General features: G+C 45.2%; 1 protein-coding gene across 1 annotated transcript in view; it reads right to left on the bottom strand.

Moving 5' to 3' along the window:
• The window catches only part of LOC115465564 (1,4-alpha-glucan-branching enzyme-like), a 120,761-nt gene that overhangs the window by 62,054 nt on the left and 40,630 nt on the right, over positions 1 to 18,077 (bottom strand). The window contains exons 4-5 of the mRNA XM_030196120.1: positions 13,517 to 13,642; positions 7,334 to 7,469 (exon numbers count right to left, since the gene is read on the bottom strand). Of these exons, the coding sequence (XP_030051980.1) occupies positions 7,334 to 7,469; positions 13,517 to 13,642 (262 nt within the window). The remainder of the gene's footprint in view (positions 1 to 7,333; positions 7,470 to 13,516; positions 13,643 to 18,077) is intronic.

Genomic DNA, 18,077 nt, shown 5'->3' with positions numbered 1-18,077 from the left:
AATGGCATTATGGATTTTGTTCCTGAATTTCTTTAACGAGTTTGTCTGATTTGGTCAACGCTATTCCCCTTAATGCGGGCTATGTTATAATGAGTGCTGTGGGTATCTTGCCATCCTATTTTTCCTGCTAGATTCTCGATATATTAAAAATAAACTAAAAAACGCCTGGTAGTTAAATGTGTTTAACAAATGCTGAAGTTGGCAAATAAATATCTCCTCAGTTTGCACAGTTGACTTTATGGAATATCTGACATTTCCCCATTTCTGTAGCCACTTACAAAATTTAATTCTTCTCTTATGCTGGTGCCTGGGAAACATCATAGCTAGGAGTTAGATCTGGATGAAGATTAAAAAGCATTATTTCTGCAAATTCATGAAAAAAGGTAGGACTATACCAGTTGTAAAAAGAAAATATTGACAATACGGTTGGCAACCTCCCCCCCCCCCCCATATTTGGGCCATGAGAAATGTATTTGTAGAGCACAGGAGTAAAGTTATCATAGACACTGTTTGTGTCTACCATTCTGCCACACACAGGCACTTAAATACACACATGCTTTTTATTCACTTCAGCAGCCCGCAGATCCAGATATATTTAGTTTTATTACAGGCTGGCACAAGCCCAAGATTAAGCAGTGCCAGAGCCAGACAGCTCTTATTTCCTAGAAGAAAGATTGACACTTGATTTTTTCTTCTTTTTTTTTTAAATGGGGGTTTAATACATGTTGCTTCCTTTTTTTTAAAAAAATTTATTAATTTTACTGAAAATAGCACATCTACACGAGCACAGGAACACAGTGCCCTCCAAACTTTTCCATCATATAGTTTACATTCAAACAAGCAAAAATTGTTCAACATCCTTTTTCCCCCTTATCTCCCTAAATTCCCCCAACCCATTCCCTCCCCCCACCCATAATCCCTCCCCCAATAACCCATTCCCTAATTACTCCCCCCTCCTTATGCCCCAAAGCCCCTTCAAATCAATGTTTTCTTCTTATGCTGTATGAATAGTAATATAATCTTGATAAATTGCTTCTTCCTCACTTACAGGCAGATGATCAAAAGCCCCGCGCTGTTCCAAACAGCGCTCTAAAAATAGCACTGGAACAGCGCAGGGCATTACCAGACCTATGATCAGAGATAATTGCATGCAAATTTATGCATGCAATTCTCTCTGATCATGGGGTAGAAGTGCAGGAGGACTGTGCCTCCCAAATGGTCTGGCGTAGGTTTTAGTCATCCTTCTCTGTACCTTTTCTAATTCGACTATATATTTTTTTGAGATGTGGACACCAGAACTGCACACAGTATTCGAGGTGTGGTCGCATCATAGAGTGATACAAAGGCATTATAACATTCTCAGTTTTTATTTCCATTCCATTTCTAATAATCCTAACATTCTATTTGCTTTCTTAGCCACCTCTGCACACTGAGCAGAGAGTTTCAACGTTAATACCAATGATGACACCTAGATCCTTGTCCATGGTGGCGATTCCTAATGTGGAACCTTGCATCATGTAACCATAGTTTGGATTCCTCTTTCCCACATGTATCACTTTGCACTTGCTCACATTAAAAGTAATCTGCCATTTGGATGCCCGGTCTCCCAGTCTTGTAAGGTCCTCTTGCAATTTTTCACAATTGTCTTGCGATTTAACTTTGAATAACTTTGTGTCATTAGCAATTACTTCACTAGTGATTCCCATCTCTAGATCATTTATAAGTATGTTAAAAAGCAGCGGTCCCAGCACAGACCCCTGGAGAACCCTCTTATCTACCCTTTTCCATTGAGAATACTGACCATTTAACCCTACTCTTAACCAGTTTTTAATCCACCATGGGACATTGCCTCCTATCCTGTGACTTTCTAATTTCCTCAAGAGTCTTTCATGAGGTACTTTGTGAAATGCCTTATGAAAATCCAGATACACAATAATCGACCAGCTCACCTTTATCCACATGCATATTCACCCCTTCAAAGAAATGTAGTAGATTGGTGAGGCAAGATTTCCCTACACTAAATCCATGTTGGCTTTGTCTCATTAATCTACACTTACTACTACTACTACTAACTAACTAACATTTCTAAAGCGCTACTAGGGTTACGCAACGCTGTACAATTTAAACATAGAAGGACAGTCCCTGCTCAAAGAGCTTACAATCTAAAAGACAAGAGAACAATCTAAAGACAAGTGTACAATCTAGAGGACGAGTTAATCTGATAGGGTGGATAGATTGGGGCATTCTATATTTTCTCAAGCGGTTAGGCGCCGAAGGCAGCATTGAAGAGGTGAGTTTTAAGCAGAGATTTGAAGATGGGTAGGGAGGGGGCAAGGCGTATGGGTAACGGAAGATTGTTCCAGGCATAGGGTGAGGCAAGGCAGAATGAGCGGAGCCTGGAGTTGGCAGTGGTGGAGAAGGGTACTGAGAGAAGGGCTTTGTCCTGTGAGCGGAGGTTACGGGCGGGAACATAGGGGGAGATGAGGGTGGAGAGGTAGTGAGGAGCCGCAGACTGAGTGCATTTGTAGGTAAGGAGGAGGAGCTTGAATTGTATGCGATATCTGATCGGAAGCCAGTGAAGTGATTTGAGGAGAGGGGTGATATGAGTATATCGGTTCTGGCGGAATATAAGACGTGCAGCAGCGTTCTGAACGGATTGAAGGGGGGATAGATGGCTGAGTGGGAGGCCGGTGAGGAGTAAGTTGCAGTAATCAAGGCGAGAGATAATGAGAGCGTAGACGAGAGTTCTGGTGGTGTGCTCAGAGAGGAAAGGGCAAATTTTGCTGATGTTGAAGAGGAAGAAGCGACAGGTCTTGGCAGTCTGTTGGATATGCGCAGTGAAGGAGAGGGAGGAGTCGAAGATGACTCCGAGGTTGCGGGCAGATGGGACGGGGAGGATGACGGTGTTATCAACTGAGATAGAGAGTGGAGGAAGAGGAGAAGTGGGTTTAGGAGAAAAGACGAGGAGCTTGGTCTTGGACATGTTCAGTTTCAGGTGGCGGTTGGACATCCATGCTGCAATGTCGGATAAACAGGCCGATACCTTGGCCTGGGTCTCCGCGGTGATGTCAGGTGTGGAGAGGTATAGCTGGGTGTCATCAGCATAAAGATGATACTGAAAACCATGAGATGAGATCAGCGAGCCCAGGGAAGAGGTGTAGATTGAGAAGAGAAGGGGTCCAAGGACAGATCCCTGGGGAACTCCAACAGATAGTGGGATGGGAGTGGAGGAAGATCCATGGGAGTGTACCCTGAAGGTGCGGTAGGAGAGATAAGAGGAGAACCAGGAGAGGACAGGGCCTTGGAACCCAAAAGAGGACAGCGTGGCAAGAAGTAAATCATGATTGACAGTGTCAAACGCGGCGGAAAGATCGAGGAGGATGAGGATGGAGTAAGTATATGCTCTGTTTTTTGTCCTTTATAACAGTCTCTACCATTTTGCCCGGCACTGATGTCAGGTTCACCGGTCTATAATTTCCCGGATCTCCTCTGGAACCCTTTACATTGGCTACCGTCCAATTTTCCTGTGTTAAAACTGGGAGCGGACACTAAGCATTCACAGTGACTGTAGAATTCTGATACATTGTTAGTTGTTTCGTTTGAATGACGTTATTTTACTGTGTTTTAACTCAAACATTTTAACTCAAAAAAATTGCTAGGTAGTAGCGCTAAAATGTCAGTAACATCATAGCTTAAGATAATTAAATGCCGTTTAATAGTAATGCGTAAGTATGATGACTATGTATGCAAAATTACAATTTCTCATTGAAAATCAAAGTGATTGCTGAGTAAACTGCAAAAAATTGTAAGGGGTTACTTTTTTTTTTTTAATTTTCAAATCTTTAAAATACTAAGAAGTCATTTAACAACACAGAAAAACAAGATAAAGGGTCATGGACTTGACATACTCCCTTTGTGGTGCACCCAAAGTGGTTTACATATTCTATGCAGGTACTTTCTCTGTCCCTACAGGGCTCACAATCTTTTTGTACTTGGGGCAATGGAGGATTAAGTGACTGCCCAGGCTCACAAGGAGCTGCAGTGAGAAATAAACCCAACTCCCCAGGTTTTCAACCCACTGCACTAACCATTAGGCTACTCCTCCACTCCTTATCTTTCCTTGCTAACTGCTCTTCAGTACCTTCTCTTTTTACACTGTAGATTTCTACAACAGACAGTGAAACAAACATACCCTTGCTGTTCAAGGTCAGAAAACTAATAGGACCTCTCTAGTATATAAATCCTGATAAACTGTTTTAGTGACAGAGGGTTGGCAGGAACAGCTTCCTTCTGAGGACTAGCAGAAGTAACGCAAACCCCATCCTCACTTCTGAGATTGGGTCTCAGATAACCCCAAACATCATTATTATTACTTACAACCCAAAGGGTGTTATATATATTAAGAAAAGCATGCATTTCCCTTCTTCAATCCTTGTTTTCTTGTGCGTGTCTAAGAAGTGCAGAATTCTTTTAAAAAGATATAAACGTACACATATATTTCTTTACATTCTACCAACAGATAGGTTTGTTATTTACCAGCTGTACCACAATGTGCGACAGGCTAAGACACCTCCAAGAATAAGGATGCAGTTTTCTGCACAAATATCAGGGCCTATATGTATTAACATAGTAACATAGTAGATGACGGCAGAAAAAGACCTGCACGGTCCATCCAGTCTGCCCAACAAGATAACTCATATTTGCTGCTTTTTGTGTATACCCTACTTTGATTTGTACCTGTGCTCTTCAGGGCACAGACCGTATAAGTCTGCCTCGCACTATCCCCGCCTCCCAACCACCAGCCCCACCTCCCAACCACCGGCTCTGGCACAGGCACAGACCGTATAAGTCTGCCCAGCACTATCCTCACCTCCCCACCACCAGCTCAAGCACAGACCGTACAAGTCTGTCCAGCACTATCCCCGCCTCCCAACCACCAGTCCCGCTTCCCACCACCAGCTCTGGCACAGACCGTATAAGTCTGCCCAGCCCTATCCTCACCTCCCCACCACCAGCCCTGCCTCCTAACCACCGGCTCTGGCACAGACCGTACAAGTCTGTCCAGCACTATCCCCGCCTCCCAACCACCAGTCCCGCTTCCCACCACCGGCTCTGGTACAGACCGTATAAGTCTGCCCAGCCCTATCCCCACCTCCCAACCACCAGCCCCGCCTCCCGATCTTGACTAAGCTCCTGAGGATCCATTCCTTCTGAACAGGATTCCTTTATGTTTATCCCACGCGTGTTTGAATTCTGTTACCGTTTTCATTTCCACCACCTCCCGCGGGAGGGCATTCCAAGCATCCACTACTCTCTCCGTGTTGATAATCTAAGGCAGCCATTCTACAAATAATTGCCTTGGGGCCCCTTTTATCAAGAAAGGGGGGCCAGGGCTGGCGTCGGTGCATGTTTTACACATGTACCAAGGCCCCTTTTACCACAGCTTGTAAAAGGGAAGGTCTCGCTTTCCTGCAGGAAAAGGTCGGGTAGCAAGTAAAGCACTTGCCATGCAGCCATTTTGGTGGTGGTGGTGGTGGTGGGGGGAGCCCTTACCGCCACTCATTGAGGTGGTGGTAAGGGCTCCCGCGCTAACCATGCAGCGCACAGCACTACCCGATTACCGCCGAGTACAGTCTGGCGCTACAAAAATAAACATATTTTTGTAGCAATGGAAACGACGACACAGTAGGGGTGGGAAGTACTGCTGGGCTACTGCGGCAGCCTGACGGTACTTACCACTGCTTAGTAAAAGGAGCCCCTAGTCAGCAAGCAGCATTACATCTGAAAAATTAGACTGCTTCAGAAATATCTAGGTATTTCCAGAGTGGAGCGTTATCAGAATAGCAGTGAATTTACGGCTGATTAGCTTTCCAGATAAAATTTAGGACGGCAAAAGAGCCACCCTGAAGTCATTCAAATCACCGCTATGGACTAGATTTTATAAACGGTGCCTGAAAATTCCATGCAGGAAAAAAAATTACGCCTAGGTGTATTCTGTAAAGTAAGCTAAATTTTATAGAATAGGCTTAAATTTCTGCATGTATATAGAATAATGCCAAGCGTCTCGCCACGCGACCAAATGTAGTCACGGCCATTTATGCCATGTTTTACTTGGAATAAATCCCAATGCCTAAATTAGGCACAGAGCGAGTGTATTCTACGCACATAGATTTTAGAAACGCCCATGCCCCGTCCCCTTTTCAACTATGCAACCAGAATTCAGGCGCACCATGTTACAGAGTATGCTAGCAAGTTGTGTGCGTAAATCTTAATGTCAATTAGTGCTGATAACTGCTTAACATCCAATTAGTGCTGATTAGCTAACCAATTAAGTTACGTGCATCGTTATAGAATATGCTTGGATATCCACGCAGAAATTAAGGTGCAATATAGAGAAACCCAGGGTACCTATATCAGGGGCGCAGCCAGACCTCACGGTGGGAGGGGGCCAGAGCCCGAGGTGAGGAGGCAAATTTTACTCTGTCGCCCCCCCCTCGCCTCCACTCCCCCCGCTGCCCTGCCGCACCCCACAGCAGCAAATACCTTGACTGGCGGGGGTCTCCAAACCCCCGTCAGCTGAAGCCTTCTCCAGCACCGGTCTCCGGCGCCCCAGCGTTCCCTGCCCTGCTCTCTCTTCCTCTTGACGTCCTGCACGCTCCCTTTCAGTGAAACTGAGCAGTCAGGGACCCAGACAAAATGTTGGTGGGCCCAGGCACCAACCTAGCTACGCCACTGACCTTTATAGCTTTGGCTCTCACTTCTCTGTATGTATATTCAGCACCATCTTCTATTTAGAGAGTATCACTGCATACACATGCATAAGCATCACAGCCAACATTTAAAACTCTGATATTTAAATAAAAGCCCGCTTTTTTCCTATGGGAGATCCCTATGACAAGGTAACATTTGAACACGGCTATTTAATGCAATTAAAAAAAAAAATCTTATCAAAGATTTACGCAATTAAAATTTGTGTTGAACCACATAAGCCTAATCAGCTAAAAATTCCAAACCCTAGCAGACTAAACCTGTCTGCACAAAATTCATTTCGTTTGCAGATTAAGCTAGATAAAAAGGGACAAGGCTGGGGCACACCTGGGACAGGGTTATCAGATCTAGCTCATTAAGTGTGATGTTTAGTCAAATTTGATCAGAAACGGCTGCTTTAAATCCAACTGGAAAGTTTTTGTGTAGTTAAGAGATTTAAACCACATACTCAGCCAAAACTATCTGGTTATCTAGAGCCACTTAATTCCACCACTCAGTGGGCCTTTGAATTTTTACCTCCTAGTTTAACATTACCAATTTTGCAGGACAATTACTTTTTACTTACCTAGATCCTTTATTCTAGGTAGTACATTATGTGTGAAGTTCTTATATGAAGCTATTTTCCCTTCAGGAGAGGCAATTCCAACATGAGATTCATAGATTCTAACACTTTTTGGTTTCTTGGGGTGAGGATGTTTGTGCTAAACAAAGAAAGAAAAATATTCTAGATTGTCATCAGGCATTAAAACCAAAGAATAATAAGCAAAATAGTGAACATATGATTCAGCTACTCTCGGAAGCAAAACAGTATGTTGTGCCAAATTCAAACAAACGTATGCATTTGTGTATACAAGGTAATTTCTTCAAGTGAGATCCATGTACCACTCTGTAATGTCAAACAACTTCTAATGCAGTTTACCACTTTGGGACCTACCACTAAGCTGCTCAGTTTGCCCATGAGCTTCTTAAGAGAAACATTATTAAAGGCTTTGCTGAAACTCAAGTAGACCACATCTAGCTAATAGTTCTCTAGTCAGGCAATTGAAAAACAAATAATCACATTTGTCACAATCTGCTTCTGGTTAAAAGCAGGTGGCTTCAGATCTGTTATTTCAGAACATCTCCATTACATTTCCTATTACCAATATAAACGTTATTGGCCCATAAATAAATAAATAAATAGTTACCCACCTTTTCTCTTCTACCAAGGTCCATCGAGCCCAGCATCCTGGATTGGCCACTGTCGTGGACAGGATGCTGGGCTCGATGGACCCTTGGTCTTTTCCCAGTGTGGCATTACTTATGTACCTTTAAGACTCTTTTGGGATCTTGCCAGGTACTTATGACCTGGATTGGCAACTTTTGGAAACAGGATACTGGGCTTGATGGACCACTATGGCAATGATTACGTTATGATATATTCTTAAGGAAAGGGACATTTGCCCTTTTCCAATACTACAACTCTTCACACATTTTTCAGTGGAAGTTTTGAGCATCGGCCAATGCTCAAAGCCACTGCAAGTATACATGGGTGGTTAACACCGAGTTTGCGTGCACATTACTGTGTGCCAAATGCTCAGAGGGCTTGAGCGTGGGTGTTAATATGCATGGTAAAGATGACCACAAATTGTATTGAAATGTATTTAAATGGATGTTAATACACAGACAGGAGTGCTGCAATGTACGGAAGGAAATGTAAGTACATAAGTATTGCCATACTGGGACAGACCAAAGGTCCATCAAAACCAGCATCCTGTTTCCAACAGTGGCCAATCCAGGTCACAAATACCTGGCAAGATCCCCAAAAAGCACACAACATTTTATACTGCTTATCCTAGAAATAGTGGATTTTCCCCAAGTCCAATTTAATAATGGTCTATGGAAGCCAGCAAAACCTTTTTTTTAAACTCTGCTAAGCTAACTGCCTTTACCACATTTTCTGGCAATGAATTCCAGAGTTTAATTATACATTGAGTGAAGAAACATTTTCTCCAATTTGTTTTAAATTTACTACTTTGTAGCTTCATCGCATGCCCCCTAGTCCTAGTATTTTTGGAAAGCGTAAACAGACGCTTCATGTCTACCCGTTCCACTCCACTCATTATTTTATAGACCTCTATCATATCTCCCTTCAGTCGTCTTTTCTCCAAGCTGAAGAGCCCCAGCCGCTTTATCCTTTCCTCAAAGGGAAGTCGTCCCATCCCCTTTATCATTTTCATTGCCCTTCTCTGCACCTTTTTTAATTCCACTATATCTTTTTTGAGATGCGGCGACCAGAATTGAACACAATATTCGAGGTGCAGTCACACATGGAGCGATACAAAGGCATTATAACGTCCTCATTTTTGTTTTCCATTCCTTTCTTAGCCACCGCAGCACACTGAGCAGAAGGTTTCAACGTATCATCAACGACAACACCTAGATCCCTTTCTTGGTCGGTGACTCTTAACGTGGAACCTTGCATGACACAGCTATAATTTGGGTTCCTCTTTCCCCACATGCATCACTTTGCACTTGCTCACATTAAACGTCATCTGCCATTTAGACACCCAGTCGCCCAGTCTCGTAAGGTCCTCTTGTAATTTTTCACAATCTTCCTGCGATTTAACGGCTTATAATGCCGAAAAGTTTTCTGAAGGTCAGGGGCAGAGTTGAAAGTTTTGAGAGGATTTCTTGTCAATTTTTCAGACTGAACTGCTGGTTTTGTCTTTAACAAGCAGGAGGCAGCTCCTGCAAGTTTTAAAGGCAGACTGGAAAGTAAACATGCAACAAAGTAGAAATCATCCTACTGGGGTATCATCTCTTCCTACCCTTGCCTTTCTAAGATCCAGGCTTAAGACAATTGACACAGATCCGGCATTTGAATTAACCCCCCCCCCCTCCCCATTCTTCAGCCTCATGACAACCTCATACCACAGCCTCTGTAGCCAATTCAGTGTCATCACGATGGCTTTTATTTTGGGTGACTCTCCATTCTCTGGATCACCTTTCTCACCAAGGACCATGGGGGAAAATACAAAACAGACTGTCTCATGGCCAAGGTTGCATCAACACATCTATGTTGGCCATGCAATGTTCCTTTCTGCAACTGAAGAATCTTGATACTTTGCTTCCATTGGTTGCCATCAAGTCAATGATTGGAATACTCTCACCCCAATAGCATACCACGTAACTCAAGGCTGTGTCTACAAAACAACACTCTCCTAAGGTCCAATGTATTTCAGCTGAGGAAGGCTGTCAGCATGTCTCTACTCTGGCCACATGAGTCACTGACATTTTTCTCAGTGCAGGAGGGTGAATAGTGAAGTGCCGCAGGGATCTGTACTAGGACCAGTGCTATTTAATATTTATAAATGATCTGAAATGGAAAAGTGATTGAATAGTTTTGTGTCATCAGCAAATTTAAAGTATTAAAACACATGCGGACTGTAAAAATTGCAAGAAGACCTTAAGAAATTGGAAGACTGGGCATCCAAATGGCAGATGAAATTTAATGTTGACAAATGCAAAGTGATGTACATTGGGAAGAATAATCCACATCATAGCTACCTGATGGTAGGATCAACCAAAGGAATCAACACCCAAGAAAAAGATCTTGGTGTCACTGTAGACAATACACTAAAATCTTCTGCACCAGCCAAAAATGTAAACAGGATTCTAGGAATTATTAGGAAAGAGATGGAAAATAAGACCAAGATTATTGTAATGTCTCTGTTTAGCTCCATTGCGTTGAATTCTGGTTGCCGTATCTTAAAAAAAAAAAAAAGGATATAGCAGAATTAGAGAAGGTTCAAAGAAGAGCGACAAAGATGATAAAGAAGATGGAACTCTCTCATATGAAGAAAGACTAAAGAGGTTAGGGTTCTTCAGCTTGGAAGAGACGGCTGAGGGGTGATCTGATTGAGAACCTTAAGTGTAATAGAATGGGTAAAAGTGAATTGATTTTTTTTACTCTTTCAAAAGTACAAAGACTAGGGGACACTCAATGAAGTTGCATAGAAATACTTTTAAAACAAATAGGAGGAAATATTTTTTCACTGAAAGAATAGTTAAGCTCTGGAGCTTCTTAGAGTATCTGGGTGTAAAAAAAAAAAAAGGTTTGAACAAGTTCCTAGAGGAAAAGTCTATAGTCTGTTATTGAGATGGACATGGGGGAAAGCCACTGCTTGCTCTGGGATTGGTAGCATGGAGTGTTGCTATTAATTGGTTTTCTGCCAGGTACTTGTGACCTGGATTGGCCACTGTTGGAAGCAGGATATTGGGCTAGATAGATCATTGGTCTGACTCAGTACGGCTATTCTTATGTTCTAAGGGATTTCAGCAACTTCACGAAGGATCAACAGAAGTACACACAAGATACATAAACCCAACAGATCACAGTCTGAAAGGCCAGCACTTCATAGGTCTGATTCAGAAAGGCTTCCATCTGCCTGTACTGAGAACACTTGAATTCTGTGCCCTCCTCCACCAGGCTAGCCAACACAAATGCATCTATATTGGTAAGACGCAATCTCGCTTTCTCTTCTGTGGGCTCTGGGTAGAACTTGTCATGGACCTGCCCACATTCAGCATATCCCATTGCAGAGATCATATTTTTCATTGGTCAATGAACAAAGAAGAACTTGTCTGACTTCCTGATCCCATCCAACAAAGAATCCTCTGAGTTTGGGATGGGTCTTCTGAGATCTTCAGTATTCCCAACACCTGTGACGTTATTTATGCATCTTCCCCAAAAGGCACTTTCTCTTCCTCCATGGACTCTGCAGAGCCTCTCTGGGTGCTCTCTTGGGGGGGGGGGGGGGAGGGAGAGAATTTGTCAGTGTATTGTCCAAGCCCGGGAACAGTGTCTCTTCCAGCTCCTCTGTCAGTGTATTGTCCAAGCCCGGGAACAGTGTCTCTTCCAGCTCCTCTTCCAAAGTGAGTCTAGGCCTCTTCAACGCAGAGGGCATTTACTCCCACACTCAGGCTCTTCTACAGACAGACAGAAGTCCTGGTGCATCAGCCAGCAGCACAAACTCCAGGCTAAAATTCATCTCTGTCATCCAGTCTGGCTCTACCTTCCTTGGTGAGGCCCATTCTCCCTGCCCCAGACTTGAACCAGGACCCCCGAGCAATTGTAGTTACTGCACTGATAACAATGGCTGCCATTTCTGCCAAACTCACATGCACACTAGCACAATGCTGCTCTCCACTGCTGGAACCATGGCACTCTCAACCTGCTGCTCTTCCTTACAAGTTCAACACTGTACAGACACCCTGATGCTGGAGCAGTGGCAGCTGCAGGCTGCACATCACCAGGTGTGCTTGGCCTGTGCTATTATGCCATGTTCTGACAGACTTCTATATGTCCCCTTCAGCAACCCAGACTGAACTGGGATCTGCCAGAGCTGCTCCTTCAGTATCCTGGCCTGCTTTTTGCCTTGGCTTTTTTTTTTGTTTTTTTTAATTGATGGTGCCTAGGAGCTTACTTCAGAGCCTCTTCTCAAAAATAGGGCGAAGCGGAAGTAGCGAAATAACTCCTTCAAGGGAGCATAAGGCGAAATAACTCATTCAAGGGAGGGACCCAGGCCCACTGGTTTTCCCAGCCATGAGTTGTCTGGAGTAACCTCAGCTGGTCCTAGTTTTCTTGTTTTGCTCTTTGATTTTCTTCTTTTTCTTTAAGGCACCCAAAAGGCCAACAGACTAAGTTTCAAGTTTATTAAAGACTTTCTATCCCACCCATCAAAACATGTGTCTGCGCGGCTTACAATCTAATGTCAAAAAGGTAAAGGAGAGGCAACCAAAACCAAACCTCAAAGACATGACAAAGACAGTGGAAACATAGAGGAGCCGAGGAAGAACTACAATAAATAAGAGGAAAGAGAGAGGCGGAAGATAAAACACAATAGGAAGGGACAAAGATACTGGTAAATCTGCCAGGAAAAGATGGGTCTTTAAGTCAAATCTCAAGAGCCTCCTTTCCAGGACAATGATCAGAGTCTGGCTATGAAGCTACCACCAGACCAGATCCAGGCTGCTCAGTTCTACCTCACCTAACATCTGTTGCAGACTGAGGAATACTGCCTGGCTGTAGGATGCACAGGAACCTATGTAGTGTGACTACACCAAGCCAGTGGTTTCTCTTTCTCCATCTGCTGGTAGAGTATAAACCCACATTTCTGGTCTGGTCTGGAGGGATAACAAGGAAAGTAAATTTATTGACCAAAGGTGATGTGCTGGCCCAAAAAAGGCACAGTGAAAGAAATGTGAACAAGAATAACATTGGAAAAAAAGATTAGCTGCTTATTAGGATTTCAAGAGGCAAGCATATCAGTATTGATCTTTTCAACTCAGTCAACTGATTAGATGTTTGACAAGTCTTAAAAACACATTTTTACGATACATGCATTGTTTTTGGATTTGGCCTTAAATTATTTCAACAAAATTATTGCCACAAGCAATTCCCAAAAGAAAGCTAGGGAGTGGAAGAATAACAGGCAATCTACTTTGAGATTACCATCAGCAATCAAGGGAATCACTGTTACAGGTCCCTTTTTATTATGATTTTTTTTAAAGTATATGCTCTTTAATACAAGTGACAAGCAACGTTATCTAATAGGTACCCACTGAACAAGAATGAAAACGAACTAGAAGAATCATCTAATGGGCAATCATTTGAGATTTTGTTTATACCACATATAAAAATGTGACTCCGCAATAATCAAGACTTAAAACATGCAACAGGACTAGAAAAAAAAACAGTTCTTACTTTATAGGATTCTGTAGGCTCCCAGTGTACCCAGTCATAAATCACATTTTTACCTTCCTTGACCACATATTTTGCCCAAGGTGAAATACGATATAGGATCTGTCCATTTTTATCACGAATAACTACCTAAGAAACAAAAACAGAATGTTAGGAGCACATTTTTTTTTGTCTGTAGCATGTACCAGGCCAGGTGTGTTCAATGAGTTGTTTCTACTTTGTATTTATGAAGGGTGGGGGGGGGGGGGGGGGGGGGGGGAAAGGGTTCACATAATTTTTTTCTTTAAAGTTCAGAGATCAGTATATAAGCAGGCCATTTATCTTAACAATGCAGACTTATAGAGTGGAGGAGTGGCCTAGTGGTTAGGGTGGTGGACTTTGGTCCTGGGGAACTGAGAAACTGAGTTCGATTCCCGGCACAGGCAGCTCCTTGTGACTCTGGGCAAGTCACTTAACCCTCCATTGCCTGCCGCATTGAGCCTGCCATGAGTGGGAAAGCGTGGGGTACAAATATATATCTCTCTATATAAAAGGCAACACCAACGTTCTATGAAGCCTCCAGACGGAAGTGTGAAGGGGGAGAGATATCCGGTTTCCCCATGAGTGTCTGCCCCGCCCTCTCTGTAACACAAACAGTCAGTGAAGGAAAACAGCAGAGCACGAAATCAAATAGCTGGCTCTGTAACAGTGAAGGACTCAGAGGGGGGAGGGGAGAGAGGGCAGAGGGCAGGGACACACACACACTCCCACATGCACACAGAAGAAAACAGTGCTAGCCCCCCCCCCCCCCCCGTTTCATTTGCATCAGAAACAGGGCTTTTTTACTGAAGGACTCAGAGGGGGGAGGGGAGAGAGGGCAGAGGGCAGGGACACACACACTCCCACGTGCACACAGAAGAAAACATTGCTAGCCCCCCTCCCCGTTTCATTTGCATCAGAAACAGGGCTTTTTTACTAGTATATATATATATATAACTATCTATATATATATATATATATATATATATATATATATATATATACACTGGAGACAGAAAGGGGGGACAGTCTGAGTAGTACCATAAGGACGTGTACAACTCTCTGCTGTACTCGGCTCTACTTCATCCATGTGCTGGCGGTTTCACAGGGTTGAACGCAGCAGAGGGCTGCGACATCATCAATATCAATACATGGAGAACAAAAGCTGGGTACAGCAGAGTTGTTTCTCTGTGTGCTGACAGCTTTATGGCCAAAATCATTAGACTGCAGTGGCTCTCAGGACACTGATTTATCTGAACATGGTTAGTTTTGGGTGCCACTGTTTGTGAGCTAGAGCCACAGCAAGAGATTTGGATTTTGGAATTTTAACCTGCCTGAAACTAAGCCAAACGTATTTTCTTAATATTTAGTAATGTTTTCTGAACTGTTTTCCCGTGTTTTTGGATTCTGAATTTTGTTTTTGTGGTTTTTTTTAAAACTTTTAGCATCTTTATGCATTTTGGAAGCGATTAAAAGTTTGGACTTTGCTAAGGTAAAATTATGTATCATACCTGATAATTTTCTTTCCATTAATCATAGCTGATCAATCCATAGACTGGTGGGTTGTGTCCATCTACCAGCAGGTGGAGATAGAGAGCAATCCTTTTGCCTCCCTATATGTGGTCATGTGCTGCCGGAAACTCCTCAGTATGTCGATATCAAAGCTCCATCCGCAGGACTCAGCACTTAGAGAATTACACCCACAAAGGGACACTCTGCCCAGCTCACCACCGCCGAAACGGGGGAGGGGAATTAACCCAGCTCATCCCCACACAAGTGGGGGAGGGGAATCCGTCCAGCTCATCCCCGCGGAGCGGGGGAGGGACACCACCCCGCCGATGCGGGGGGATCTGGCTTATCCTGCAACCGCAACCGCGGGAGGAGCTGACTGACCCTAACACCGCCGAAGCGGGAGGGGTACAAAGCTGCCCTACAGCCGCACGAAGCGGGAGGGAGTGCCGGCAGAATTTAAGTCTCAATCCAGCCCCGTAAAACGGAGGGGAGAGGAATGCAGCAGCTCACTGTAACACAAACTCGTCTCAACTCTTGAAGGATCCAAGTGAAAAAACTTGAACACGAAGTCCTCCTGAAGTAACTGAAGACTAAACTTGAACCTAAAATTCAAACAGAATATAAACAGTACAGATATCTGGGAGGGGCTATGGATTGATCAGCTATGATTAATGGAAAGAAAATTATCAGGTATGATACATAATTTTACCTTCCATATCATCAAGCTGATCAATCCATAGACTGGTGGGATGTACCGAAGCAGTACTCACCCAGGGCGGGACATTGAAATCCCTGACCGCAACACTGAAGCTCCAAACCGGGCCTCCGCCCGAGCAGCCACAGTCAAGCGGTAATGCTTGGAGAATGTATGGGCCGATGCCCAAGTTGCCGCCTTGCATATCTCTTCCAAGGAGACGGACCCGGCCTCTGCCATCGAGGCCGCCTGAGCTCTTGTGGAGTGAGCCTTCAGCTGGATAGGCGGCACCTTCCCCGCGGCCACATAAGCCGCTGCAATGGCTTCCTTGACCCATCTTGCCACTGTAGGCTTAGCAGCCTGCAGACCCTTACGAGGACCTGCAAACAGGACAAACAGATGATCCGATTTCCGGAAATCATTGGTCACTTCCAAGTATCTGATGATGACACGTCTCACATCCAGATATTTGAGAGCAGAGTACTCCTCTGGGTAGTCCTCCCTACGAAAGGAAGGGAGACAGAGCTGCTGATTCACATGGAAGCGAGAAACAACCTTGGGCAGGAAGGAAGGCACTGTGCGAATAGACACTCCTGCCTCAGTGAACTGCAGAAAAGGCTCTCGACATGAGAGTGCCTGGAGCTCGGAAACTCTTCTGGCTGAAGTGATAGCCACCAAAAAGACTGCTTTCAACGTCAGGTCTTTCAGAGATGCCCTCGACAAGGGTTCAAAAGGCGGCTTCTGCAAAGCTCTTAGCACCAGGTTGAGATTCCACGCAGGCACCACAGAGTGCAGAGGAGGGCGCAGGTGATTAACTCCTTTGAGAAAGCGCACCACATCTGGCTGAGAAGCCAGGGAAACACCCTTCAGGCGGCCCCTGAAGCAAGTCAGAGCCGCTACCTGGACTTTAAGGGAACTGAGCGACAGGCCTTTCTCCAGACCTTCTTGCAGGAACGCCAACACTGAAGAAATTGGAGCAGTGAAGGGAGAAAGTGAGCCTGCTTCACACCACGCTGCAAAGGTACGCCAAATCCTGGCGTAAGCAGTAGAAGTAGAGCGCTTCCTCGCTCTCAGCATAGTGGCGATGACCTTGTCTGAGAAGCCCTTCTTTCTCAGACGCTGCCGCTCAATAGCCAGGCCGTAAGACCAAAGGGGGAGGGATCCTCCATCACCACGGGACCCTGATGTAACAGGCCCTGCTCCACAGGCAATCGCAGAGGATCGTCGACTGAGAGCCTGATCAAGTCCGCATACCAGGGACGTCTGGGCCAGTCCGGACCCACCAGGATTATCCGGCCCGGATGCTTTGCCACCCGGTCTAGCACCCTGCCCAACATGGGCCAGGGCGGGAACACATAGAGAAGCTCTTGTGTCGGCCACTGTTGGAGAAGAGCATCTACTCCCAGGGATCGAGGGTCCCGTCCTCTGCTGAAAAAGCGCGGCACTTGGCAATTGGCCGATGACGCCATGAGATCTAGGCTCGGCTGGCCCCAGCGCTTCGTGATGTCCAAGAATGCCTGAGCAGATAGCTGCCATTCTCCGGGCTCCAAGGTATGGCGACTGAGAAAGTCCGCCTTGACATTCATGACTCCGGCAATGTGGGCCGCTGACAGCTGTTCCAGGTTCGCTTCCGCCCACTGGCATAGATTCATGGCCTCCTTGGCTAGAGGGGCGCTCTTGGTACCTCCCTGGCGGTTGACATAGGCCACAGCAGTGGCATTGTCCGACAGGACCCGTACTGGCTTCAACGCCAGTACCGGGATGAACTCCAAAAGCGCCAACCGAATGGCTCTGAGTTCCAGGAGGTTGATAGACCACTTTGCCTCTGCAGGAGACCAGAGCCCCTGCGCTGTCCTTCCCAAGCAGTGGGCTCCCCAGCCCGTCAAAGAGGCGCCGTCGTGACGACAATCCACTCTGGGGTCACCAGAGGCATTCCTGCAGACAACTTGTCTGTCTGCAGCCACCAGCTCAGCGCCTTGCGCACTGCTGGGTCCAAGGGAAGGCGCACAGCATAATCCTCCGACATCGGAGTCCAGCGCTGCAACAGAGAGTGTTGTAGTCGTCTCATATGAGCCCTGGCCCAGGGCACTACTTCCATCGTGGCCGTCATAGAGCCCAACAGCTGCACATAGTCCCAAGCCCGAAGAGGAGAGGCTACTCGGAACTGGTCCACCTGAGCCTGAAGTTTGACAATCCGATTGTCTGGCAGGAACACTCTGCCCACTTGGGTGTCGAATCGAACTCCCAGATACTCCAGGGACTGAGTCGGGCGCAGCTGGCTCTTCTCCCAGTTGATGATCCACCCCAGGGAGCTCAAAAGAGCAACCACCCGGTTCACAG

The sequence above is a fragment of the Microcaecilia unicolor genome, chromosome 1 (assembly GCF_901765095.1).
Source record: "Microcaecilia unicolor chromosome 1, aMicUni1.1, whole genome shotgun sequence".
NCBI classification, from domain to species: Eukaryota; Metazoa; Chordata; class Amphibia; order Gymnophiona; family Siphonopidae; genus Microcaecilia; species Microcaecilia unicolor.
The sequence above is the reverse complement of the archived record's forward strand: the minus strand, read 5'-3'. Positions and strand labels throughout refer to the sequence as shown.